The sequence below is a fragment of the Suricata suricatta genome, chromosome 3 (genome assembly GCF_006229205.1).
Source record: "Suricata suricatta isolate VVHF042 chromosome 3, meerkat_22Aug2017_6uvM2_HiC, whole genome shotgun sequence".
NCBI classification, from domain to species: Eukaryota; Metazoa; Chordata; class Mammalia; order Carnivora; family Herpestidae; genus Suricata; species Suricata suricatta.
In genome coordinates this window covers 6,769,896-6,797,103 of record NC_043702.1, presented here as the reverse complement: position 1 = coordinate 6,797,103, position 27,208 = coordinate 6,769,896, and the positions used below count along the sequence as shown (strand labels likewise).

Below are 27,208 nucleotides of genomic sequence, written 5' to 3'. Positions count from 1 at the left end.
GCGGCGGCCAAACTCCCCGGCGCCGGCCTCCCTCCCGGGCTTGGGCTGCGGGCCTCCCCGGCCCCGACGGCCGGCGGGGAAGAAGAGGGGGCTGGGGAGGCGTGATGCAGGGGCCCCAGAGGCTTCGGGGTCTCGCGGAGCGAGGGCGGAGCGCGGGGTCGCAGGGAGGAGGTGGCAGTGCCGTCCGGAAGGAGATTTGCGGATGCCCCGCCCCGGTGGGTGCTGGTTGCCAGCGGCGTGGAAGGGCGGAGACGGCGGCGGTTTGGGTGTTTCCGCAGCCTGGCCTCCTGGCCTCCGAATCCGCCTTTCCACCCGCACACGCTCTACCCTGGGCAGGCCCCCTCGCCTCTCTGAGTCCGTTTTCCTCATCTGCAAAGTGGGGACGGTAACAGTCCGGGTCGCAGAGTTGTGAGGCTGCAGGGAGGTAATGTGGCTGTGACACCCGGTGACTGCTGGGTTACGAGGCTCCTTCCCGCTTCCTTTCTCCTCCCTCTTTTCCCTTCCCTTCTTCCAGCCCACTCACTGGGAGCTGCTGTTCCCGGGCCCAACGAGTCTACTTGTCACGGCCCCCTTCTCCCATTCCTTATGTACCGTGTCTGGTCCCTCGGTCCAGCATCGAACAAGTGGAAAAGCAAAAAGGAAATGCAAAGGAGTTTTGCATGTTTCTCTCTAGCGATTGTTTCTTGAGGTAGTTCTTAGCTCTCTTCCGGCCATCTAGTAAATCTGATCTCCAGAGACCTAGATCTCCAGCCCCAGACCCACCAGTTCCCAGTTAATCGGATGGTAGAAGAGCTACCCAGGCATTGTTTTCTAAACCGCCGGTGTGGTTTAGGGCCCTGCTGCTCACTCAGCAGGGCTTCAAGGTTCGGTGTTACTGCTAAGAGTGAAGAATAAACATGAAGTCAATCACTGTTCATTTAGGTTGTGACCTGATGCTGATGGGAAGTTGGGGTTTTTCCAGGACCACGAGTGCTGGTTTGCAAATGTAGGAGGCCTAGATTCCAGCTCCTCGGGAATGTTTCCTGGTTACTGAGAAGTCTCTGCTACTTGGAAGGATCTTTGGCCGAACGTTTCCCTAGCCTGCTACTTAGCTGAGCCCGGTTCAGTCGGAATGGCCGCCCTGCCCTTGGCCCCCCTCATCTTAATCTCTGCAACACCTAACTCCAGATCTAAGTCCTCCCTCAAAGAAACTGTCTGCAAATCCTGCACCCCTTCTTCCACTGAACTGAACAGGTCAAAATTTCATCTTAGGAAGATTTTTGTGGGTCATCTAGCCCAGTCCTATCCAGATCATTTGGATTTAGGGATCTGCAGTAAGATAATTTAAGAATGACAATAATGGGGGGGGGGCGCCTGGGTGGCTCAGTCATTTAAGTGTCTAACTCTTTATCTCATCTCAGGTCTTGATCTCAACATTGTGAGTTCAAGCCCTGCACTGGATGTGAAACATACTTAAAACAGAAGAAAGAATGGTAATAATGGCTTGCATAGGCATCTTGCTAGGTACTTTTCCATATATTATTTTACTCCTAACAACTGTACAAAGGGGATCATGTTACCCCCTTTAACAGATAGGAAAATGAGGCCCTCTGAGGTTAAGTAGCTTGCCCACAAAAATGGGAAGGCCCGTGTGATGGGGTTCAAACCCAGGTTTGTTGTTTAACCTTGGTTCACGTACCTCTTGGCAAAAATTAACCTGGGTCATTTTCCGTTGTTCTAATTATTAACTATTCTTTATAGTGTGCCCCAATTTTTAAACCTCTCTCTTCTAGCTGCTTAGGGAAAAAACCAAAGCTTTCGTTTATTTGAAAATAGCAACCGGAGACCTCACTCCTGCCCCTGGTTTTGTTTTTTTCATGTGGAAAGTTTGCAGTGTATTTGCACTCAGTGTGGGGCTTCAACCCATGGCCCAGAAACAAAAGAGTCACAGGCTCCTCTGACTCAGTCAGCCAGGTGCCCCAGAAGTCTGGAGTTTTCAGACCATTGTTACATTTTTGGCCTTTATACTCTTTGCCACATGGTTCCTAAGGACACTAAGGTTCCTGTTTGCCAGCATCATAAAGGTCCAGTGCGTGGAGCTGGGTACTGTAGTCTAAACCGACGGGCTCAGGTTAAAGAACTCTAACCTCCCCTATTGTGTGGGCCCGACCTCTGTGAGTGTAACCTAGAACTATAATTGCACATCCCTCCCCACACGTATCCAGTCAGTTAGCTACATTGTTGTTGTTGCTGTTGACATGTGAAGCCGGAAGATGCTTTCACTGTTCTACAGTCCCCAACTTCCATGAGCTTGGTTTTCAGACCTAGGGGCCGTACTTGATTTTGTCACTGTTCCCTCTTCACTCGCTTTTGGTCCGTTCTTAAAGTACTGTCAGAACCTCATGTTTGGCATTCACCCTCTTCTGCCTTGTATTGCTTTGATTTTAGAAGTCCTTTCATTAAACTTGTTTGTTTTCTGCCTCTGTTGATGCTGGGCCTGTAAGATCCATTAGACCAAGTTCCTAGATCCGCTAGGAATTGGTCTGGTTAGAAAATATGAGGACAGCCTGGGTAGAAGTTCGGTGAGCCGACTTGGAGCCATTCAGTCTGGACAGCCTTAGGGGTGCTAATTGCTTGCCTGTGTCTATGGAGCACAGATTTTTAGCCCTGATTGTGTCTTGGCTCAAATCCAGCTTCTGGAAGATAGGATGCAAATCATTTGCCTTAAGTGATGGCAGGGTGGGAGGAGTGGTTGGTTAGCTCCACCCTCAAGAAATAACAATACAAGATGAAGGTCTATTAGGATTTCCTTTTACTGTCTCCAGAGGGAGTCAGGAAGTGTGGCCCCAGGATCTTAGCATTGTTTGTTCTTGAATGTGATTATTTTCGCTATTTTTTTTTCTGAGTCCTAGTAGTGATTAGCAGCAAAACCACTAGAAAGAAAGAAGCTTCTGCTTCTCTTGGGGCTAGTAAAATGAGAGATGCTGGGGTGACTTCAAGATTTAAGGGGAAGGGACCGCAGAGGATATAGTGGAGGCTGGGAGCTCAGAGAGAAATGGTTTGAGTCGTGGGGTATCCTGTAAAGAAGAGAATTCAGAGCTCTCTTGGCCTATGCAGTATAAAAACCTACGAGATGTTTTCGATCGTGAGCCAGAACATTGGCAATATAGCAGGGACACGTACAACCATTTATATGGTGAGGTTCAGAAGAGGGGAGCCTGATCCGGCCTAGGGAGAGGTTAGGAAGTATTTTTAAGAGAAAGTGGCCCTCATCCCGAGTTCTAAAGGACAAGTTAAGCAGGGGAAGAGCATAACAGAAGGGTGCGATGGGAGAACTCAGGTAGGTTGATAACACCAGAGTGGAAGGAGTTCGTTGGGAGCAGGCCGGAGGTCATATTGGCACATAGACCCAGATGAGGATCTTTGTACCTGCCGAGGCCCGAGTGTGTGTATCTGTCTCCTCCCCTCAGTCAGGTCCTTGGGGACAGGCAGTCTGCAGCATCTGATACACGCAGTAAGTGGCTTGGTAAAATGTGGGACAGCGTGCTATACAAGCTCCTTTTGGAAAGTAAAGCAAACCAATGCAGGTTTAATAAAAGGGAAGGAGTATCATAAGCACAGATAATGATTTCCCAGAAGTCTGGGGAGGTCACACCTAGTCAATAAGATGGCAGCCTCACAAACAAAACCACTTTTCTCCACTTTCTCTGCTCCATTCCCGTCCTCCCTACTGGCTTTCTTTGTATTTGCCCATCGTCTTTCCCTCATGGCTTTTCTCGAAAGGGTCCCGTATGATTGCCCCAGCTCTTGAATCTGTGTGATCTTTCACCTCCTGGATGGAAAGCTAAGGAAGGAATCTACTCATACTTTTGAACAAGACCCTGAGGCATTGGTTATTGGCCAGGCTGGGGGCTGCCCTTTGTCCAGGTGCCCTTCGTAGTAGTCATGTCTTGACCAGAGTGGGGATGGGGACACTCATGGCGTGGCGCCCCTGAATGTGTCCTGCAGTGAGGGCTGTGAAACGGGCAGAAGGTGGGCCTCAACGTGTGGGTGGTGTGTGCAGTCTGATATTTATCGAGTGTTTTTTAAGTGCTAGATGCTGGAGATTTGTGCGCCAAAAAAAAGTTTGCAACATGTTTCTGTAGGTATGTCAGATAACATCTGTGTTATCATTTGAGCATTTCTAGTACTTTTCTTGAGAATTATCTAATTCCTTCCATTTGACTAGTCTTTAAGGCCAGAGGTGGTTTTGGAAGAGATCCATAATAAGGTAATGGTCCAGCTCTAAACCAAATGGCATTCTTACTATCTTTGTGGATTCACTTTCCACGTATCTTTTTGTCTGAATCCAGTGAACTTTATTTTTTTTTCAAAGTTTATTTTTATTTATCTTGGGAGGGAAGGGGGACAGAGAGAGAGGGAGAGAGAAAATCCCAAGAGAATTGCAAGCAGGCTTTGCACTGAGCTGAGCCTGGGGCTCGATCTCATCACGGAGAGATCATGACCTGAGCTGATGCCAAGAGTCGGACCCTTAACCGACTCAGCCAACCAGGTGCCACTTCTGTGAACTTTAGATGTACCTGAAAGCCTTAGGGTAGTTTCACTGCTTCTAGAAGGATAGCACCTACTGTACATTTGACCAGACTTATCAGGAGAAAAGACATTCATTCACTCTTAGAGTTGTTTCTTTTTGTTTTCATTTAATATTGAGTCAACGTCTTGTGCTGTGTCTTAGGGCAGCATCTTCTTGTCCTTAGCGCTGGAGATACAGACATTAAAAAAATTGTTCCAAGGGATCCGTCCATTTAATAGGAAAAACAGACAGGGGAGGAATGGCACCTTAGGCTGGGGGTAGTGTTTGCAGACAGCATAGCCATGGGACTCTGGGTTGCTTGGGGAGATGGGAAGGAAAAGGATATCCGTAGGCAGGAGTCAGATTCTAGAGGATTTTATATTTTATTGTACTTTATCCTACAGCGCAGGCAAGCGACAGTTGACGGTTTTAAGCGTGGAAGTTGAATGATCATATCTGCATCGAGAAGGATGCTGGCGGCTCCATGGAGGGTGGAGACAGTGGAGATGACTTGTGTCAGGGAGACCATTTAGGACTTTGTTGTAATAACTAAGGTGACAGAGAGGAGGACCTGAGTGAAAGCAGTGACAGTGGGGAAGATCGAAGAGATGGTTAGAAGTGGCAAGTTTTTTAAGCTTCGTTTGAAACGCCAAAGCAGTTACGTAATCCAGAAACTCTTCTCAGTACTGACTCACGTTATTTGGCAAAGAAAACAGTCCCTTAAACTGCTTGCCTCTAGCTTTTCTGCCTATTAGAAAACGAGAAGACCGTGGTTTTTTGTTTTTTTAACTCTTCCTACTTACCTTTCTACACGCCCTTGCCCTTTCCTCAGCTCACGTGCGTCTCGTTGCCTGTGCTTTGAGTGACTTGGGGGTGGTTACGCGGTAGTTCATTTGGCCTGGCGGCTTTGGTAGGTGAGCAAGGATCCGCTCAGTCGTCGCCTAACACTGTTTTTACCTCCCCTCAGATTGAAGGACGATGACAGTGGGGACCATGACCAGAATGAAGAAAACAGCACACAGAAAGATGGTGAGAAGGAAAAAACGGAACGGGACAAGGGTCAGGGCAGCAGTAAGAGGAAGGTGAGTTCTATGCTAAGTAGACACAGTTGCCTGTGGACTTGAGACCCAGTGATCTTGTGGGATCTGTTTATGTGAAAGATCCAGACTAACTTGCTGGCACCCTATTTTGGAATATCTGCTTTTCTCAAAAAAAAGATCGTTGAGTCACTGGCGTTCATGTTGAGAGCTCGGACTTTTCCCTTGCCCCGGGATCTCGGCCGCACTTCCCAGCATTCTCCCAGCATGAGAGATTAACCGTGGGCTTGGACGAGACTATTTGTTGCTTCATAAACTGTTGCTGAGTATTTCAAACCCTACACATCCCTTGAAAGTTTAGATTCTGTAGTCAGTAATAATCTAAGCTGAAAGTGACTTGGCAAGGAGAAAATGTAGATAGAGAATGAGAGATTGATGGATCACTTTCTCTTTTAAAATATTAAAACATTTGTTTATCTCACAAGATGGAGTGCCGTCCAGATACAAGCACTGTAGGTGGTAACAGAACACGAAGGTGAGAGAGAGACTGTGGATCAAGGGGCTTCCGTGAAGTGTCAGTAATAATAGTAAGAGCTGACGCCGAGCACTTACCACGTGCCAGGCCGGTGCCAAGCACTCACGTCGGTTAACTTACTCGGTCCTCTCAGCAACTCCACGATACTGTCTTCTTCCTTTTGCAGCTGAGCAGCAGAGGTACAGACAGGTTAGGCAGCTTGCCCAGGCCACCAGCCAGGAAGTGACCCAGGGTCACAGAGGAGGCACACTTGGCCTGGGAGTACGTGGGTGAGATCAGATGTAAACATAAATATCTATGACAGAAACAGAAAGGTAAAAAAAAGCCATAAGAAAATTGATAAAATGTTTGAGGAACTTAGAACCAGTTAACCACTGAGAAAATTTACTGTGGAGGGGCACCTGGGTGGCTCGGTTAAGCGTCTGACTTCGGCTCAGGCCATGATCTCAGTTCATGGTTTCAAGCCCCACGTCAAGCTCTGTGCCGACAGCTCAGAGCCTGGAGCCTGCTTCGGATTCTGTGTCTCCCCCTCTCTGTGCCCCTCCTCCGGTTATACCCTGTGTGTCTGTCTGTCTCTCTCAAAAATAAATGAACCTAAACAATTTACCGTGTAAGCAGAATCTTGGGCGTGTTGTAGGTAAAGACGTAGCCTTCTCGTGGAGGTAGGGGTGACACTAGAAGATGTTTTCTCACTCTCAGATCATGTGAGAAGCGCCCCGGATTAACACACCTTATTTAATTCGCAGGCTGTTGTCCCTGGGCCAGCAGAGCACCCGCTGCAGTACAACTACACCTTCTGGTACTCCAGGAGGACCCCCGGCCGCCCCACCAGCTCCCAGAGCTATGAACAGAACATCAAGCAGATCGGCACCTTCGCCTCCGTGAGTACTTGCGGGTGTAATGTAGTGCGCCCCGCTGGCACGGTCATGCCTCTACTTCTGTCGTTGTGTCTGTTTACCTTCCTGGTGACCCGTTTAGGGCTCTGCTTGCCTTGTTTTTTCTTTTCTTTATTTTTTTTTTGTTCATTTTTTAATGTTTTATTTATTTTTGAGACAGAGAGAGACAGAGCATGAGAAGGGTAGAGGGAGAGAGACAGGGAGACACAGAAATCCGAAGCAGGCTCCAGGCTCTGAGCTGTCAGCACAGAGCCTGACGCAGGGTTTGAACCCACGAACCGTGAGATCCTGACCTGAGCCAACATTGGAGGCTTAACCGACTCAGCTACCCAGGTGCCCCCTGCTTTCCTTATTTGACTGACCTGAGTTCCTAAGGTCAGGTTGCTCATTCTGAGATTTCTCATTAGGCATCCATAGGTAACATACATAGGTATCAGTAAGTCTGTGAATTGTGGAATTGGCCAGAGGTAGACAATACAAAAATATGGGTTTGTTTAAATAGTTATATATTGAGGCCTTACTATATGCAAAGTGTCATGGGGATACGAAATTTTCTAGTACATAGTATATACTTTTATGATGCTTGACAGTAAAGACAAGAGTAAAATTTGGAAGTTTCTCTTGTATTAAGAACTTCCCATTAACAGCGTGCCTGGCTGGCTCAGGCAGTAGAGCCTGGGACTCTTGATCTTGAAGGCAAAAAGCTTACTTTAAAACAAAACAAAACAAAAAAAAACACCTCCCATTAGGATTTTGGATAAGTTAGTATGTTAGTAATTATGTATAAAGTAGCATCTTTTTCCTGTGTTCAGAAAGACAATTAAATCCTAATCATTGTTTCTGGAGATACTGTCAGAGGTAGCCCAGCTCTGTCCGTCTCCCTCACAGGCATCTAGGTTCGTGTGCCCTGAGAGTTATCTGCAACTAAAACCAGTTTTGTTCAACAAAAATTATCAGGCATTTCCTATGTGCTGTGCATTTGGTCTCTGGGCAGAGTCAAGTGCAGAATTTGTTATTTTCTTAAAATTATTGAGGGTTTTTTTTTTCCTATTTAAAATCTAGACACTGGAAAAGGAAACTATAACAGACAGTAAACAGCTAGCAGTCAGCACAGAGCCTGATGTGGGGCTCGAACCCACAATCGTGAGATCATGACCTGAGCTAAAGTCAGATGCCCAACCGACTGAGCCACCCAGGCGCCCATCTCTGATCTTTTTTAATGTTTAGTAGACAAACTATTTATCCATTTATTACTAATCAGGCTGTGTGTGTCTGGTAATCAGATGTCTGATTACTCTGCTGGGCTGATATAAGGATCTTGTTTTAGTTAGCCTGTGCTCCCTTATTTATTCATTTTTAAGTAGGCTCCGTGCCCAAAGTGGGGCTAAAAAATTCAAAACCCTGACATGAAAAGTCGTATGCTCCACTGACTTACCCGGCCAGGTGCCCTCCCGGTGCTCCCCTTTTAGCTTTTCTTGAAATAACTAAAAAAAATCTTGTGCACTGGTACATATTTGGTTCAAGAAATGTTTGTTGAATGAATTCACTAAGAGTTCTGCAGTGTATTAAGACCTTGCCCTTAGAGAAATGAGTCATGCCCAGGGATTTCTAATATAGGGAGAAAGAAGTGCTATAAGGAAGGCATGGCTAAAGTCCTCTTTAATTAAGTTCAAAGGAAAGAAGGAATTAATTCCCACTTGGAGAAAGCATCTTTGGAGGAGATGGGCTTCAAATTGAGCGTAAGGAGCACCTAGCTGGCTCAGTCAGAACATGCAACTCTTGATCTCCAGGCTGTGAGTTCAAGCCCCATGTTGAGTATAGAGGTTACTGCAAAAAGAATAAATATATTTAAATATATATATAATAAAATTGAATTTACAGATTTAAAGAGGTGATACAAAAAGGAAGGAATTCTTAATAAAGGAAGCAATAGAAATAAACTTCTGAAAATACCAATGGCTTCCTTCCGTTCCTGAATCTATCACAGAAATGTTGATGACCTGCTCTGTGGGGATGTTAGACCCTCCAGGGCTGGGAGCGGCTGTCCTGTCATGAGTACCTGGAGGGACCAGCACTCGGAGGGTCAGGGATGACTGCTCGGGGGCACTCGGGGCTCTGTTCGGTTGGGGGGGGGGGTAACCGTGAATACTTCTAGTGGTTTTCTTTCCCTCTTAAAAAGGTAGACGTGAATTCACCCAACTTGTGCAAGAGGTTTTCTTTTTTTTCCTTTTGTGTGTGTGTGCGCGTGTGTGTAAATGTTGAGCTGACTAGAGCAACATAATCAGCATTGTCTGGGGTCACTGCCTTATCCAGACTCTGGATGTGTGGTGACAGTGTTTAAAGTTGTCTGTCATATAATTCAAGGCATTGGGAAATGTCTCCCAATATTAAATTCCTCACAGAGAAATAATCACATTGTGAAACCTTCATGAAATCCAAAGCAGTGTTTTCCAGTGGTCCTTAAATATTTGACAATATTTAAAAATTTGGGGGCATCTGGGTGGCTCCGTTGGTGAAGTGTCCGACTTCAGCTCAGGTCATGATCTCCCAGTTTGTGAGTTCAAGTCCCGTGTCAGGTTCTGTGCTGCCAGTTCAGAGCCTGAAGCCTGCTTTTAATTGTGTGTCTCCCTCTCCCTGCCCCTTGCCTGCTCATGCTCTGTTTCTCTCTCTGTGTCAAAAATAAACATTAAAAAAATTTTTCTAAAGAAAAAAAAGCAGTGCTTGGTGAGGGAATTGGGGGGGGTGGTTATACTTTCTCCCTAACTTCCCACCCCAATTCCTAATCCACACTTTGCCACAGGTTCTAGTGGGTGTATTTTGTTTCTTCCCCGCTATGTCAGAGTAGGGGGAAAATCACTGCTCACTGTGTGCATATGACCGCTTACTGTGCCTGATCACCATGTACAGTTCCACATAGCAGTTGTTAGATGAGACCTTGCTTCGGAATCCTATGACTGGCATTTCTTCCTGACTTCTTTGTAACATGAGACACTTCTGTGTTCCTGTTGTCCAGAGGAATTGAAGCAACAGGCATTCCATAACATGGAAGGTCTCTTTATCCTTAGTTGCTACCCACATTTAGACGTCTGAGCTGAATCTCTATCTACTCAGTACCTGTTTGTGGCTCCTCCTCAACAGTGTGTTGGCAAATTCCAGCTGTCTTCAGGCTGCTCCCCGTTTCTTCCCTCCTCCTGAAGCGTGCCTCTTCACCAGCCAGTACTGTGGGGAGTCCTCTGCGGGGTACAGAGGACTGCTAGGGAAGTCAGCGGGAACAGCTGGAGGAGTAGGAATGAGTGTGCATCTGTGGAGAAACTTATCTAGTTTTCTAACAGGATGGTGAGGGAGGGGCAAGGAGAAACACACATTTTCTGGCTAAGAAGAGGAACTTAAACCCCAAGTGCAAGAGGCTAAGTTCTGTTTGGTTTGGGCTATCCTGGCCTTGGCAACAACCACCATGGTTTGGAGCAATGCACGTGGTAGATTCCATCCCTTTTGTGCAGGAACCAAACAGAACTACAGTGTACGCGTTGTAGTTAGTGCTGAGTCTGCCAATGAGCAGGCTTTGAGAGATGATCAAACTTGAGGTTATAAAATAAGTCACGGGGGTGGCACCTTGGTGGCTCAGTCAGCTAAGCGACTGACTTCGGCTCAGGTCATGATCTCAGGGTTCATGAGTTCGAGCCTCTCTTTGGGCTCTGTGCTGACAGCTCAGAGTCTGGAGCTTACTTTGAATTCTCTCTCTCTCTCTCTCTCTCTCTCTCTCTGTCCCTCCCCTGCTTGTACTCTGTATCTCTCCCTCTCTCTCTCAAAGATAAATAAATGTTAAAAAAATAAAAAATAAGTCATTGGGATATGACATGTAGCATGATGACGTTAGTTAATAATACTGTATTTTGCTTAAAAAGTGACTTGGTTTGGGGCACCTGGGTGGTTCAGTTGGTTAAGCAACCAAGTCTTGATTTCAACTCAGGCTGTCATCTCACAGTTCATGGGTTCGAGCCCTGCATCAGGCTCTGCACTGTGTCAGCATGGAGCCTGCTTGGAATCCTCTCTCCTCCTCTCTCTGCCCCTCCCCCCACTCACGTGCATGCACATGCGTGCTCTCAAATACACTTAAAAAAATTTTTTTAAATAACTTGGTTCTAAAAAAAAAAATACACTTAGGCTAAGGTTATGTAGCACTCAGTATACCTCAAGACTGAAAAAATTCCACTGTTTTGGGGCTCCTTGACTGGCTCAGTCTATAGAGCATGCGACTCTTAATCTCAGGGTAGTGAGTTCAAGTCCCACATTGGGTGGAACTTACTTTAAAAAAATAATTAAAATAAAAGGATTCCACGGAGTAAAGCAAGGTCCTCTTGCAACATGTAATGATTATCCTGGGGCTCCGCAGTGAGGGCTCCTGTCTGAGGCTGGCATTTTTTTGCCCAAAGAGCTTGTTCTTGTATCAACAATATGATATTTCCCTGTACTTTCCTTCCCATACAGCATGCCTGCCTTCTCACCTACTCCCCCAGGTGAAAACTTGTCTTCCACAAAGTCTGTAGCAGAGTGTCTTCCGTGTTTACGTTCTTCTCTTAGATGTCCCGTTCCCTCAGGGACAGAAGACAGCGCGGGTGTTGTGGGGCCTTCTCTCCGCAGGTGGAGCAGTTCTGGAGGTTTTACAGCCACATGGTGCGTCCCGGGGACCTGACAGGCCACAGTGACTTCCATCTCTTCAAAGAAGGAATTAAACCTATGTGGGAGGTGAGCACTGAGGACCTCGGACCGCCTTCCTGAGCGTTTTTGTTTAGCCCTGCCAAGGTTCAAAGTATTGAAAGTCTTCTCTCAAAGCTACATCACTATTTGGTACATCCTTAGGGCTGGGACTTGTAGGCAAAGGCACTGATGTCATTGCTTGCCTGTGTGGGTAGTTTACAGAGATTTTTTTTTAAATGTTTTTATTTATTTTTGAAAGAAACAGCGTAAGCAGGAATCACAGGATCTGAAGACAGGCTCCAGGCTCTGAGCTGTCAGCCTGACGCGGGGCTCGAACCCACGAACAGTGAGATCATGACCTGAGCCAAAGTCAGATGCTTAACCGACTGAGCCACCCAGGTGCCCCTATAGAGATTTTTTTAAATCACTAAAATGGTATTATCGGGGGTGCCCGGGTGGCTCAGTAAGTTATGCGTTTGCCTTTGGCTCAGGTCATGATCTCACGGTATGTGAGATGGAGCTCCACATCAAGCTCTGCATGGTGCAGAACCTGCTTAGGATTCTCTCTCTGAATCACCTTTATTCCATCAAACTGGTAGTGTATGTGTGTGATATACTACTGAGTGTGCGTGTGACTGAGGTGGGTGAAAAGTAAGCTTCCTTCCAGGCAGTAGCTGGAGACCCAGCACTGAGCTCTGTGATCTCTGCTACAGTCCATCTTCTGTTCTGATGCCAGGGCATTTTTATAGAAGACAAGTATGAAAACACACACACATACACCCCACCTGGAGGCCTACGAGGCTTGCCCTGCTCACGTGATCTTGCCGTCACCCTCCAGGCCGTGTCTCGCGGCATGGCTGGGCCTCCCGTCTGTGCAGCCAGCCTTCCTCTTTGCGTCTCCCTGACACATGGTCTCCGTTTGTACGCAGACAGGTTTTCTCCATGCCTTCAGAGCCCTTCACCCGCTTTACCCGCCTAATCCGTTCAGCGTCCATGACCCAGCTTGAACGTTTCCTCTTCTGAAGTGTTTGGGTCTTGCTCCTCTAACTGAGGGCGAGGATCTCTGTTACAGCCACACTTGCCAGACTGTACAGTGCAGGCCATTTTCGTGGTTCACTCCTCCCCCACCGGACCGCACCTAGGTAGAGACTGTGTCCGTGTACTTGAGACATGGTGACACTTGGAAAACTTAGTGAATGAAGCAAGGAATGGTCGGTATTTGAAACCTGACATATTTCATTTTGATTCCTCAAGTAGTTCCAGAAAAAGAGTGTTGTGAAAGGGTCAGTTTATCCATTTATTGTGATGGCTCACAATGCCCACCGTTTTCCCCCAGTTCTGGTCTCCCTAGACCTACCATCGTTTTTCCTGTAAGGTTGAATAACTGGAAAGTGGCAGGACTTAGCATTCAAGGGATGCTTAGTTTTTTTCTTGTCTTCATGCAAAAGTAAAAGAGCCGTGAAACCGCATTTTAACTTTAATGCTTTCTCTCTCTAATACAGGATGATGCAAATAAAAATGGTGGCAAGTGGATTATTCGGCTGCGGAAGGGCTTGGCATCCCGTTGCTGGGAGAATCTTATCCTGGCCATGCTGGGGGAACAGTTCATGGTTGGGGAGGAGATCTGTGGGGCTGTGGTCTCTGTCCGGTTCCAGGTAAGCCGCCCAATGGGCGGGTCTGCTTTCTTGTGTTGCCTTTGCTCTCTTCCCTGCGTCGGGTTTGCGTTGACCATTCTTCTGCTCCTCCCGTAGGAGGACATTATTTCAATATGGAATAAGACCGCCAGTGATCAAGCAACCACAGCCCGAATCCGGGATACGCTTCGACGAGTGCTTAACCTACCTCCCAACACCATTATGGAGTACAAAACCCACACCGACAGCATCAAGTACGTGTTGGGGGTGCTTGGGGGGCATGTCCCTGAGCTTAGCAGGAGTAGGTCCTTAGCTGGGCCCAGAGGAACATGGTCATACAGGAGCCTGACTTACGGAGAAGGGACAGACCAGTCTTCCCCACTAGTGCTTCCGGCCACTTGCAGCAGTTCTTCACCGGTGAGGCTCCCTGCCCACCTGCAGCACAGGGTGCCTTGTGTCAGGGAGAGCCCTCCTGCGGAGTCCCGGATGTACTGCCTGGGCTTGCTTTATCTACACAGGCTGTCTTGTCTTTCACTCACTAACCACTGTCTTAAAGTGAAAGACAAAGCGCTCTTCCTTTTCTTGCTGTTTTTTAAAATAATTTCACTGAACAGTCAGGTCCTCCTCCCTGTCTGCCCCTCACCCCACTTTTGCATGTCTTTTTAACTTGTTAGCGTCAGTCTGTTTTCTTTGTCCTGGGAAATTGGCTTCTTCTTGGGAATGATGACTCCACTTCCTTGTGTGTAGAGCTGAAATAGTAGAGGAAGAATAGTGTGCTCGTGAGAGTAGAATCTAAGGGGCAGCAAGCTGTGAGAGCTACCTAGGACTTGGGGAACCTAGCGCTGGGCGTCCACAAATGAGAATCACTGGTTAGGATTGCTCCTTCAGTGACTGAATGTCATAAATACATTCAGGCTATTACGAAGTCGCGGGGAGTGGTGATTAGGTTTCTCAAAACTAGAGGGAGAGCTAGCCAACTAGGAGTCAAGACTTTTAGGTTTAATCTCTTCTTTGACTCCTGTATCAGTATTGATGTGCCTTTGGCAAGTCTTTACCACTCTGCTTCAGTTTTCCCATCTATAAAATGGGAGATAATACTTTACCTAACAGGCTTGTCGTGAGGCTGATTTAATCTTTATAATTGAAGGTCCTCAGGCGGAGAATGCTCTTACGGGGCCAAGTATTATTACTGCTGTCATCGTCATCTTTAGTAATAATGTCATCATCATATTATTCTTACTAATGACTAGCAAGCCCAGTGATGGTGTTCAGCAGGCAGACCAGTTGGGAATCTTTTTCCCATGAGTTCAGAGATAATGTGGGTGGAGTTGGTTTAAACTAGCTAAGTGCCAGTTTTTTCCTGGGAACACTGCCGCAAGAGTTGGTCCATAATCAAATGGCTGGGTGTGACTCATCGTAGCCACCAACAGGCAGTAGCCGGCCGTGGCCCTGGCTGCTTGCCTTAGCAGTCTGGAATTAGCGTGGTTTTTCTCTAGGCAGATTCTCCCTACTCTTTGCTCTGGGAGGGAATAGTTTCTTCCTTCAGCCAAACACAGCCCAGGGTGGTGAGATCCACACCTACTTTTTCTAGGACTCTTATGTCCAAGGTTCCCCAGTGCCCTCCATCCGTTTCCCCCCCCCAAAGTAACCTTTTTACCTGGATAGGAAAGGGAAAGAGGTATGGTTTTCAACGCTCCCCTCTCTGCTCTTCTCCCTCTCTAATACCCTGAGGCGGTTCTTCCTGACTTTTATAGAAAAGTGTACAAGTCCTTCTGAGTCTAGGAGAGTCCATGGGCTTTTTGCCTTAGTCTGCTGCTCGCTGCTTTATCAAGAGATCTGCCTAGCACTCCAGCCCTGCAGCTCCAGGGACCAGAACACCCTCCTTGATTCCCAGATGCTACTCTCCCTTGCATCTCCCTCTCTTTCCTCTCCCAATGTGCCCACCTTTTGCACTTCCACTAGAATGCCAGGCAGGCTGGGCCCCCAAAGGCTCCTTTTTCAAAACCTCTGGAAGCCGCGGTTGAATGTGCCATGACCCCCCCCTCTCTGGATGGCACCGTCATTGAAGCTGGCATCATCGGAGTCTCTTGTTCTGTTGGCGTGCTACCTGGAAGATCCTTCTGTCCTGGACAAGAGGAATTGGAAGAGCATCTTATGTTTTCAGAACAGGCTGACACGCAGCAGCTACAACAGCGCTGAGATCACTTAATAAATGGTGCTAAACTAGCTTGTCTCATGCTCTCGCTCTTTACGGTGCATCAAAGGAGTGGCCTTTCAGACCGACTGTCACCATATTAAGGAATGGCACAGACTTCTCCATGGAGGGCCATCTGGGGGATGCAGCCTCATTTCCATAAGCCCATTGTAGTGTCACATGGTATTTTGTTCCAGTTCTGCTGAGGTCTGACATAATGAGGTGACATCTCGCTCTCAAAATGAGACCCCATTTTCTGGTACTTGAATTGCAGTTTGCATCTGGTCACGCTGATGACCGGAGCAGAGTGATTTCTGATTATTTGAATTCAGCTTGAAAGTCTGTTAAGGTTGGAAAGGGGGATCCTTGGCCTTTGCTTCGCTTTGTTTGCCTTTACTTCAAAGAAATCTCTTGCTTGGCGGTAAAGCCCTGCTTCTGTCTGTGTGTGGCTGTGTGTCTCCAGTTTCCCCGCTTTGTGTCAACAGGGTTTTCTCACTGTGCCAACGCTGCCCAGGCCGCGAGCTCTTGCAGCCTGCCCCCTTCCATTACCCAGATCATCTTCCTCTTTGAGCTAGTCCTGCTTGCAGGGTTTCAAGGTTGTAGCCCTTCTCCCAGGGTTTTTGTGCATCAGGATCCGGGGTGGGGCAGTGTCTCGGACCTGTAGGAGATCGCTCCCCATAGGCTGTCTGACCGGGGGGACGTCCCGGTCCCTCGTGCGCTCTGTGGCTTGGCTTGTACGTGTGCAGCTTGGCCTTCAGGCCCCTAACCTGCATGTAGAATTCCAGCAGGCCTCACGTTACTTTAAGTTTTCTTGGGAGCAACTACCAAAACCAAAACTAAACTTTTTATAGAACTTGAGGTCAGGTGACCCAATAGCATCTTGCAGGTGGCTGTGGGCACCATGTGGATTCTTCCAAAGCGGTCACTCCATTTTGGCAGCACCACCCTGCGCTCGCACATTGACCGCCAGGCTCCACGTGGGCCGGGGTCTCACGGAACACACCCTGGGACTGCTGTCCAACCTTCCGGAGGCGTCTGTGTCATGGTTTCTCTGTTGACGCATGTCCAGAATTGGTTGAAGGACTTAGAAAATGGGAGATTTGTTGGCACGTGGAAATGCCTGTTCTCTCTGTTTTCAGCACTTGTCAAAGAACTACTTTCTATGGCCTTTTCCCTCTTGCCTTCCAATATTATCTTACACATATTGACCTTAATTTCAGCTACATAACTGGTCCAGGAGATGAGCTTGATGTCACCTTCCAGAGTAAGACTTGATCAGAAAGCACCACACCTGCCCTGAGGCCCCTGTGACCATCACCGAATGGTGTCCCGTTGTCTAGTCCTCGTGGCTCCCGCACCAGCGTGGCCGGGGAGCGGCAGCTGCCGGGGCTGGAGAGTTCCAGGGAGGTGAAGGAAGGGCCGACATTCGCTCTCCCCCACGCTCTCTGGGGACCAGGGCTGCCGGGAACCGCGAGGGGCGTTTTTGTAGGAGTAGCTTAGGTTTCTCAGTCAAGTTTCCCTACCTGCTGTTTCAGTCCAGTTTTCAATGTCCTTTTTCAGCTGTTGGTTCTTCCAGCCTCCCCTGTTCTCACTGCTTGTGGCCTCTTCCTGCTGCTCTCAGCTGAGCGGAGCGGCAGGCGCCGCCGACAGGGCGCACTGAGCTGCTCGGCCGCAGAGGAGGCGCCTGCCTGCTGCTTCCTGCCCCTGCCCGTTGCCACTAGTTCGCCCGTCAGGGTGCGCGGGTCCCACTGAGAAATGGGAAACCTGTTAAATTGAGTGTTAGCTCTGGTGCGTGGCTCCTTTGAATGAGACCAATCCTGGCTGAGGCGTCATAGGTTTGGGTACTTGCAAACGTCAAGTAACTAACTGTATCCTCTTCTGAGGAGAAGTCTCGTAACGCAGCCAGATGCAACCACCAGGGAACCACCAGGATAAGAGCTGGCACAGAGCCCCATAAAGCAGCACTGTCTTGTGAGGAAGTTCCTCTTTGGAACAGTCCCACTGAGGTCCTTTGTGCGTCTGGCCTGGGACAGAAAAGGGGAAGACAGGGCCAGCTTCACTCAGTGGGCCACGGTACCGGGGAGTCTGCCCAGACCCCTCTGCAGAGGAAGTCGAGGGTAGGTGACTTCTCTTTTTTCCGGAGGAGAGATGGGTCACACATGGGGACTTTGCTTTACCACATCCAGAAACCATTGTATATAAACATTGAAGTTTGTAGGCAGGAGCCAACCATCCGTTCTGACATGGCCTCGTAGAATCGTAGCCTGGTGGCACCAGGTCACACCAGCGTAATTGCTGGCCTGGCTCTGCGTCTACGAGGTGTCCCCATGCTGGTGCTCAAAGCCAAGAAAGCCCAGACTAGCAGGGGGCTGAGCACGGCCGTCAGTATTGAGGGCCCGCCGAGTGCGAGGCTGTGAGCCAGGCTCTGAGTGGAGTGGGGGCCAGGACGTTACCCAGAAATGAGATCTCTGTTCTCAGAACTTGTTTTCTGGTAAGTGACCTGGGACAAGACTGGTCTTTAAAAGACTCTGTCACTTTGTCATTTGAATCTGTTCAGAGTTCCCTGTTAGACTTTGCTAATCTCAAGGTTGTTGGTTTTGTGTTTTTTTTTTTAAAGAAACTCCATTCATAGGACACTTGTAACATTTAACTTACTGTTTCTTTACCTTTAGAAGAAGCAAGTTTCAATATTACCTAGTTTGCGAAGGACGCCAGGTGGAGAAGGGGTAGGACACTCGCACTTAGCTTTAGGTGGTTGACTTGCCTCTTCGCCAAGCACTGGCCTGTGTAAGATGTAAGCGTGGTTGTTCCGGTGACCGCGGCCCACTGGTTTCTGTTGAGTCTGTGTAAGGAAATTACTAGACCCAGACTCTTCATGTGGAGGTTTAGCACCTGGAGAAGCTACTCGGAAGAAAACGGGAGGGCAGTCTCACACTGGAATGGACTAGAGGGAACTCTGAAGTCATAATTCTGCAGATTCTTAACACTAAGAACTGCTCTCTTTGGACTAGCGTAGACAGACTATTCTGGAAACAAAAGGATAAATGAGATGAAGCTTCAACACAGCCATGTAATTTGTTGACGCCTAAGTTGCTTAAAATAGGATTGAAATCTCACTATTAGAAGGATGGAGGGGTTTCCTAGGTCACTGCCCAAGCGTCGGATTTGCTTGCCCTCATCTTCACGTGGAAGGAAGACTGAAAGAGCATTCCGATGTCACTCCTGGACTCAGGATGTTCAGCGCGTCAACATCTCTCCAGAGAAGGCTGTGGAACAGATGTCCTGCTGAGGAAACTGAGCTTGCACACTGACCAACACCGGCACGCTTGACCAGCCGTCTTCCGTGTTTCTTCGCTTCAGCTAGCGCGTAGTAGTAGCACGGTAACAGTCTCTAAAGAAACCGTTACTCTGAGAAATCACTAACTTATGACTGCCCCTGTTCAAAAGGAAGAAAACTAATGAAACGGGTATAAATATTACCTGGAAGAAGGAATGTGCCATCAGGTCACCCTGTAGAAGGCCTGGTAATGCAGGATGTTCTGCTGGCCATAATATTAAACCTTTAATGAGTGACATGTGTCATCCCCCGGGATATTGTCACTCCTTTAAACTGAGAACGGAGTAATTGCCAGTAAGGCGTTTTAGATTTAGAAGCACTGAATTACCCATTATATGATATATATATTTCCCAAGGAACTTACCAGGCACTTTGTCCCTAATAGGGCTGGAAGGTGGCTGAGGCCAAAAGGTAGGACATCAGCTTCTCTGAGGAAAGTGGAGGTGGTGTAGGGCTTCAGGATGCACGGGGGACCTGGTTTGCTCCTGGTTTTTGGCCAGCAGCCCCCGACGGCTTGTCCTCCGTGGAGCAGCACCTGCAGAGACGGGGCACCCCGCAGTCCCATTTCTTATTCCTTCCCAACCCCAATCACCAAATCGAGTTAATTGGCACGAAAGTTACAAGGATCATTGAGCCCTAGAAGCAGACGGAACCTGATGCACATTGGGGTGTGAGTTGGAAGAGTCCAGCGGCTGGAAGTGAGAGCAGAGAGAGCGCTGTCATTTCATGGTGTCCCCAGCCATCGTCATGCTGCTGGGCACCTGCCTTTACCCGCAGAGTGAGGCTTGGGGAAGAGAGGTCGCTCTGCCACCTGCCCTCGCACCCCCAGGGCAGGAGCACCGCTGCCCTACACCCCAGTGAGGGGGGGATGTTGAACTTAGCTCTGACCTGGGCCTCCCCGTAGACTTGGAGCAGCAGGTGGAGGGACTGTGGCATTTGCTTGAGGGGACAGGGAGGGCCAGACTTCACTAGCGAGCCAGCCAGGAGCGGTGCCAACTGGCCCTCAGAGGCGCTGGCCGCTGCCGCTGACGTGAGGGGGCGCCTGGGTGGGAAGCCTGACCACCGTGCTTCCGGATCCCAGGGGCTCCGCCGGCCTTGGGGTGTCTCTAGTGGGTGTGGGGTTATCGCGCTGTGCTCCCTTTGTTAAAAAGCTGTTGATCTGAATGTGCTATTGTGTTTTTTTGTCTCTGGTTTGCCAGGGCCTGGGAGGAGTTTCATGGCCTGGTGAACAGCAGCGGCCGCTGATCGGACGCTCCCCTCTGTCTCTCACACTCAGGGTAGGGCCTTGTCTATCTTCTCTGTAACCTTGTGACCTCCCTCTCAGCCACAGGCCCCCCCTTCCCCGGTCACCCCCGGCCTTGCCACTGCTGACAGGGGCCTGCCCCAGCTGCTCCGCTGTGTTGGCCGTCGCGGTCTCAGAGACAAGCCCTGAGTCCAGAACCACCTGATGGTCCTCCCAGGGTCACACGTCTCCTGGTGAACCTCGGGGAGGGTCGCTTCACTTACTGTTCCCCTGGGTTTTCATTTGGAAAATGAGGATCCACAGACTGCAGTGCCTCAGATCTCTTCCGAAGCCAACCTACCACGATTAGATGTGCCACAGATCCTTTGTCTTTTGCCCAGACGTGGCCATTTTTAAGCCATCTGGCAGTGTCCCGTGACTGACAGGACCGTCCCATGGGCTCTAGTACGGGTTAGGTGAGAGGTGCGTCTTGTGCGGTCTGCCGGTGGGTCTGCCGGGTGTGAGCAAACAGAGCCTGAAGGTCTCAGGGAGGCAGGGAGAGCCCCGGGAAATCCAAGGCCAGGTCAGCTGACACATTCACTTTAAGAACGTTTGTATTTCAATTAAGAGAGTGCCAAGTCCCTGTCTGTCCCTCTAGCAGAGGGAACTGGGTCAATTTATTCCCGACCAGACGGTAGACCAGACGGTAACTGCATGCGCCTGCCCTGAGGGCATATTCCTCCCTCCCACCGCCACCCCCATCCCGGTGAAACGGAGAATTGCTAAAAATCGGACCGGACCATGTCAGTGGTAGTAGTCTTCAGGACTCCCCCTTCCCAGGAAGGAGATGAGGCTTTTTCAAGAAAAGATCTGTATCCCTCAAACACCAAGAGAGGATGACACAGGGACAGAGCCGATGACCTGGGGTCCAGGTACTCTGCAGAGCTGGGCGATCTCAGATGAACGGTTTCCAAAGCCTGCACACAGGGTGATGCCAGGCACGTCCTTACTAGCTTAATTCCTTTATTATAAATTCAATTTTTAGGTTATAAGACTAGATTTTTTAAATTGCAATTTAAAGGTTTTTTTCTGTAAAAATAGTCAGCAGTTCCGAGGTGGCTGCTAGTATGTCCAAGGAGGGATGAAAAGCGCTGGCTGTAATGTTGGGTACGCTGAACTGCAGGCTGAAAACTGCAGATACTTAGAATAAATGAGTCCGGTTTCCACAGGCCTGGCGCCATAATGCAGTTTTTCATTGTTTTAGTAACATTACCATATTTAGTTATTTCTAGGATATTTTTTGGTTTTGTTTTTAATATCCCTAAAATCAGGGTGCTTACAGTGCATGTGATAAGAAAGATTTTGGATGTAACTTGATTACCAGTGTTTACTTCTTAGAGTAAGTAGAGTAAGTAGAAACTTCTTAGAGTTCCTTACAGAAAACGATGGTATCTTTCAAAATCAGTAGCATCTTGTGTTCTATCTGGTGCGGGGGAGAGCTTTAAAATGAAGTTGGAATCATCAGAATGGGGGAAAACTTAAAACTGTTTCTCCCCATTCACTAACACTGACTCCCTCAGGAAAGAGGTCTGTGCGTTGCCTTGAAATCCTGTGTTGGCATCATTGCCATTTCGCAGTCTCTTCTTTGTGTTGCCCCTCGATCTTTTCCATCTGGCAGATGAAGGAAGCACTTTGTGGTGTCGGTGTTCTCCTTAAAGCGCAGCCTTGGAAGTCTCATACTTGGATTGGAGTATTAGGGTCTAACAAAAAAATCATCTCATGTCATTGTCTTAAGGACTTGGAAAAGACTGTATTTCATCCCTCAGGCCGTACTCCCGGCTGCTAGGCCAGCTCCCGTTTGGCTGAGCTGCTCTTTCAGGGGCTCCTAACACTTGGGGTCCTTGTCCTCTCTCTGCCTTTTCTTCTCCCCCTCCAAGCAGACCAGGATCTAAGAAGAACTGAAAACTGCTATTAAAGTAATTCTTCTCGAACCACAGATACTTCTCATTTGATCTGATATTTTATGCTATGACATATAGCTGCTAATATTCTAGAACCATTTCATGTGATCTGCATTACAAGTCAGGATCGCCCTTTTCACCCGGCTTCAGTAGAAGTCCTGGCTAGTGCTGAGGGAGGACTTAGGTTACCCATATGCTTGGGCTGGCATGCACAGAGCAGTCATCCGTGATGTTGGGGCATGGAGTTGGCATTCAGTGGGAGCCTAGAGATGGAAACTTGTCCCACTGGACCTAGGAAGGGTTTGCAGTTTTATTTAATACACAGGGAGGGAGAGGGGAGGAGGCCAGAGCTGGCCTGTGCCAGACGGCTGATAGCCACAGAATGTGCCTCCGAAGATGTGTACTTGAGCCTGTAGGCTGATTTGTGCGAGCACCCTCAGATCCCCCTCCGGAGCAGAGACGCAGGGAGGGCTCCTGCTCGGCGACTCAGCTCCCGTTTTCCCCTGAGGACCCGGAAGCACTGCAGCCACTTCCTGCAAGAACAGAGAGGCTTCCTTTGAGGAGCCAACCACCTCGCTCCTGTGTTGTCCACCCTCAGGAGCTCGCCTCTGCCTCAGCTCATTCTTCCCAGAGCTGGAATCTGACCTTCTAGCAAAGTACAAAGCGGCAGAGCAGATTAGAAACCTGTTTGGGCAACAGTTCTCCCCCAAATGCCTGGGTACGTGGTATTTCTGAGGCCCTGCTATCGGGACAAAGTCATTCAGTAGAGAAAGGTCTTTTTAATTTTTTAATTTGTTTTTGAGAGAGAGAAAGACTGTGCAAGCAGGGTAGGGTCAGAGAGAGAGGGAGACACAAAATCCGAAGCAGGCTTCAGGCTCTGAGCGGTCAGCACAGAGCCTGATGTGGGACTCGAACCCATGAACCATGAAATCATGACCTGAGCCGAAGTTGGATGCTTAACCAGCTGAGCCCCCCGGGAGCCCCGAGAAAGGGTCTTTTTGATCTCCTCTAGCATTGTGGGTCTTTTAGCTCCTGTGTCCTGTGCCCTAGGGTGTAGAAATCCTCTAGGATAAATGAAGATACAGTGGAAAAGCTGATGTCTGAAAAGCCCCTTTAAATCAATATACTGGGCTCAGTCCCAGTTGCCTATATTACATAAATTCATAGATGAGGATGTAAAATTTATCTTATTTCCTTCTAAAAGTTCTACTGAAAAAGCAAAAACGACAGAAAAGCCTTCCCAGTCGCCCATGCTCCCTCACAGCATTGCTAGGTGGCTAAAGGGGCTAGCCTTTAGGAGTTCACTCTGGATTTTCTAAATTATAGTTTGCTTTTAAAAGAACAGAAGCTCAGGTGCCTCGTTAGCTCAGTAGGTAGTGCGTCAGTCTCATAAAAGAACAGAAGCCCATCTTTTTCAAAAAATGAAAAGTTGCCTGTGACCTGTCACTTCCTTTCTTCTCTTTTCCTTTTTCTGTCTCTTAGTCTCTCTGGCCCTGGAGCCTGGGGTAATGGACAGGACCAGGGATTTGTCCTCAGCTGGTCTGAGGTGAACACATTCCTCACACACAACATTTGGCACCCAGCTGTCCTCAGCCCACTTTTTTTTTTTAGAGAAGCTGGACCAGAGCCATCAGCTGCCACCAGCCTGTCATTGTCAGCAGCCTGTCACCAATTCTTTGCTCTTTGTTTTCCTTTATATCAAACTCTGGGGGAACCCAGCTAGATTTTCCCGGCTCCTTATTCTTTCCCCTTTTCTACATTACAAATAAACCTTAGAATAATTGTGGTTTCTTAGCTTTTTTGACCATGAAGAGATATAGGAGAGTAGCAGTAATTAGAAGAAGTAGTAAACATCTGGATAGGTAAGTGTTCTAGAGCCCTTCAGGTTACCTGCCACAGACAGAATTTGTTTGTGTCCCAGCCCCGCACAGCACAGGGACTCTTCCGGAAGACAGAGGTGACCTGCTCACAGTGAAGACTTGTCCAGAACGATCTGCCTTCTGTATCACTAACAGATGAGAAGGCTGGGTCCAGACACTTGCCTGCATTCTCTCCTATTCTGAAGAGAGATCATTCTCCCCCCGTTAGAGATTTCTTTGATTCTGCCTTCCCTTACCCTGCCGTCTCGCCACCCATTTTCCCCTGCTGGTTGACTCTTGCTCCTACGGGGACAGAGGGAAGGGGTAGGGGACAGAGGAAGGGATAAAGGGAAGAACTGGAACAGAGCAGGCTCTTCCTCCCTAATCACTCCTTTGTTATTAGAGCAGTTCTCTGGCCTGTGGTCTCAGCCCCCAAGGGCACCAGGAAGCCGCCCACACATCAGTTCTGCTTGCTCTCCTGTTTTATAGCCAGACACGTTCCTTGTCATCCTTTGCTGGCTCCTGATGGCACCACGGTGGGATCTGTCCTTGTGAAAGGCCTTTTAGAAAGATGATCACCCCATTAACAAGTTTTCCTCATGTCAGTGTTCGCCTCCCTAGATGGGAAGCATCCAAATACTCAGGAGCCATTGATAAATGAGCTACGTGGTCATGCGGGTCAGTTGTAAAAATACCAGTGGGCTTTTGAGATAGTACTGTTTCTGCCCAGCCACAGTTCACCTACACCAGCTCCAGTTTTCCCTGTCAGTGTACTTGTCTTCGGTCATTCTTGTGTGGTGGAGGCAGCCGACCACCATCACAGGGGACCGTCTGGTGGCCACTTGCTAACTGGAAACTGCCGTTTGTCTGGGCTGAGCAGATTCTCTAAGATTCACTCCAGACCCATAGCCATATGCCCAGTAAACTGTAGCAGTGTTAAGATGGTCAGTTAAAGCTAAAGCTTCTAAGGGCGCCTGGGTGGCTCAGTCGGTTAAGTGGCCTACTTCAGCTCAGGTCATGATCTCACGGATCGTGGGTTCGAGCCCGGTGTCAGGCTCTGTGCTGACCATTTGCTCAGAGCCTAGAGCCTGTTTCTGATTCTGTGTCTCCCTCTTGCTCTGTCTCCAGCTCATGCTCTGTGTGTCTCTCTCTCAAAAAATAAATAAATGTTAAAAAAAACTAAAAAAAAAAAAAAAAAAGCTAAAGCTTCTAAAATGTCCCATTAAAACTAAAGGGAAATAATGACTCAAAAATCAGGCTAATGAGAATTCCTGTTTTAGAATTTCAGGTACTTTAAAGTCTGAAGCTCGGGGCTAGAGCAGCAGTGAGGGATCTTTAAGGCCCCTTCCAGCCCCGAGACCGTGGGAACCAAGGGCAGTGCGAAGTGCGGGGTTTCTAGTGCGGGGCAGGAAGGGTTTGGGGGGCCGCCTGGCCTGCCCACATCCGGCCGAAGAGGGCTGAGAGGGCGCCTCCTGCCACGTGTTACATACACGTGCTTCTCTTCTGGGAGCTCTAGCCACATGTCTAAGGGGTACTCGGACTTCACCTCTGGAATACCCTTTTATAAGGAGCTCTAAGTTTTGAACTAAAGGTTTTTGGTTGGTTGGTTGGTTGGTTGGTTTTTTAAATACATGATACAATCACATTATTTGATTTTTTTTTTTAATGTGTGTGTTAGAGAAAGAAAGGGGTCTCCCTCCCATTCTCTCCGTGCTCAGGGTCTGCTGTGCCCCCTTCCCCACTCCGCTGCCCCACGTGACCAGTTGGTGGTGGTGTCCTGGGTAGCCATACAGACCCCGTGTCCCTCTGACAGCGTGAACCCTGACCTCATTTCCCCCGCCCCCACTCACCCCGAAGGCGGCGTGCCTGTGCGCACACTGCGCTGCCTTCGCGGTTTCTCCTGGAGCGCTTTCCGCGTTCGTGCGGGCCTCCCCGGCTTCTTGCCGCTGAAGCTGCACATGGCCCCCTGGGATGGACGTGCCATAACGTCCATATTTAACCAGTGCCCTTTTGACCGGTTTCTAAGTTTCGGCTCTTGAAAACAGTTGAGTTGAAGTGTTCAAAGGGACTCGGGAGATGGTTTGCTATGTTGGCCTTAGATTAGCAGGGAAGGAAAGTTCTGGGGCGGGTATATCAGGAGGGCCCCGGAGCAGCTGAGTTCAGGCCTCCCCCCGCCCAGCCCTGCCCCTAGGTGACTGTTGCCTGTACCAGATGTGTGTACTGAATGCTCTGTTTTCTCCCATTTTTTTCTTTCAGGGACAATTCAAGCTTTCGAAATACAAAAATCACATTGTGAAAGTACACAAGCTGGCAATAACCCTCTTCTGTGTGTGTGTGTCCGGAATGGATGGGAGGTCTCCGGCCGGTCCCTCCGGCCGCTCACTGAAGGGACGCCCCTGAGCCGTGGGCTCCCCTTTTGCACTCATTCCTGGAGGACAGATTCCGCTAGACACCCTCCAGCGTCGCCGACTTTATAAAGCGGAACAACAGAAAACGTGACTTTGTAATAGACAAACTTTTTTTTTAAACGGGGTTCTGTTGGGGGCGGGGGGCGTTCGGCCCTTGGCTTCGCTGTGTGCTCTCCTCTGCTGTACGAAGGGCGTCGTGACCACGCGTGAAGCCAGAGCTGTGGACTGAGCGTTAGCAGTGTTATGACTGTGCGTCCAGGAAGAGTCCCAGAACAGCCATAAGTGCTCTCTTCTGGCTCTGCCATGAAATTATCGGGACATTTTGTTTATTTCTCTCCCCTCCTCCCCCAAACCCACCATTTTCTGAAAATGTGTTAATTGATTTTGTATAGTCTCCTGCCTTGTGCCCTCAGTTCTTCCCTCCTGTGGGGCTCTTTCTTCTTAGGCACTGCCGCACTTAGAACGTTAGTCCGGCGGGCACACTGGTCTCCCTGCGGCAGCTCGAGGGGCGCCTTGGTGAAGGAGCCTGGCACGGAATGCAGCTGGATCAGGAGCCAGGTCACCGTCATGGTACTGGGCGCCGGATTCGGAGCTGAGGGCAGTGTCCAAACCCGGACGGGCAGGGCCTGCGTGTCCAGCCTGTTGTGTGACCCTCACTGAGGAGGGGAAGCATGAGCTTGGTCGTTGCCCGGTATGAACGCTTAATGTGGTAAATTCTATGATCCCGAAACTGGGACATCTGAAGAAAAGGTGACCGTGATGGGTGGCTTTCTTTGTGCAGCTGTGCCTGTCTGCGTGGCTGAGGAAACCTGCTTTCAGTCCTTGTCACCTTGTAGATGTGCTAGTAATGCGTGCTGATCCGTGATGCCCAGACA

At 48.9% G+C, this 27,208-nt stretch overlaps 1 protein-coding gene across 3 annotated transcripts; it reads left to right on the top strand.

Moving 5' to 3' along the window:
- The first annotated feature begins 1,096 nt into the window (after positions 1-1,096).
- EIF4E2 (eukaryotic translation initiation factor 4E family member 2) lies at positions 1,097-26,715 on the top strand. Of its 3 annotated transcripts, XM_029933590.1 has the most exons (8): positions 1,097-1,233; positions 5,520-5,634; positions 6,871-7,005; positions 11,662-11,766; positions 13,221-13,373; positions 13,470-13,606; positions 20,083-20,160; positions 26,182-26,715. In XM_029933590.1, exons 1-7 carry the CDS (start codon positions 1,112-1,114, stop codon positions 20,126-20,128), a joined length of 813 nt encoding a protein of 270 aa, XP_029789450.1. In that variant the 5' UTR covers positions 1,097-1,111; the 3' UTR covers positions 20,129-20,160; positions 26,182-26,715. The 3 variants fall into 3 exon arrangements, with proteins under 3 accessions (XP_029789450.1, XP_029789451.1, XP_029789449.1); XM_029933591.1 differs by lacking the exon at positions 20,083-20,160; XM_029933589.1 differs by lacking the exons at positions 20,083-20,160; positions 26,182-26,715 and adding an exon at positions 15,315-15,578.
- Positions 26,716-27,208: the final 493 nt, after the last annotated feature.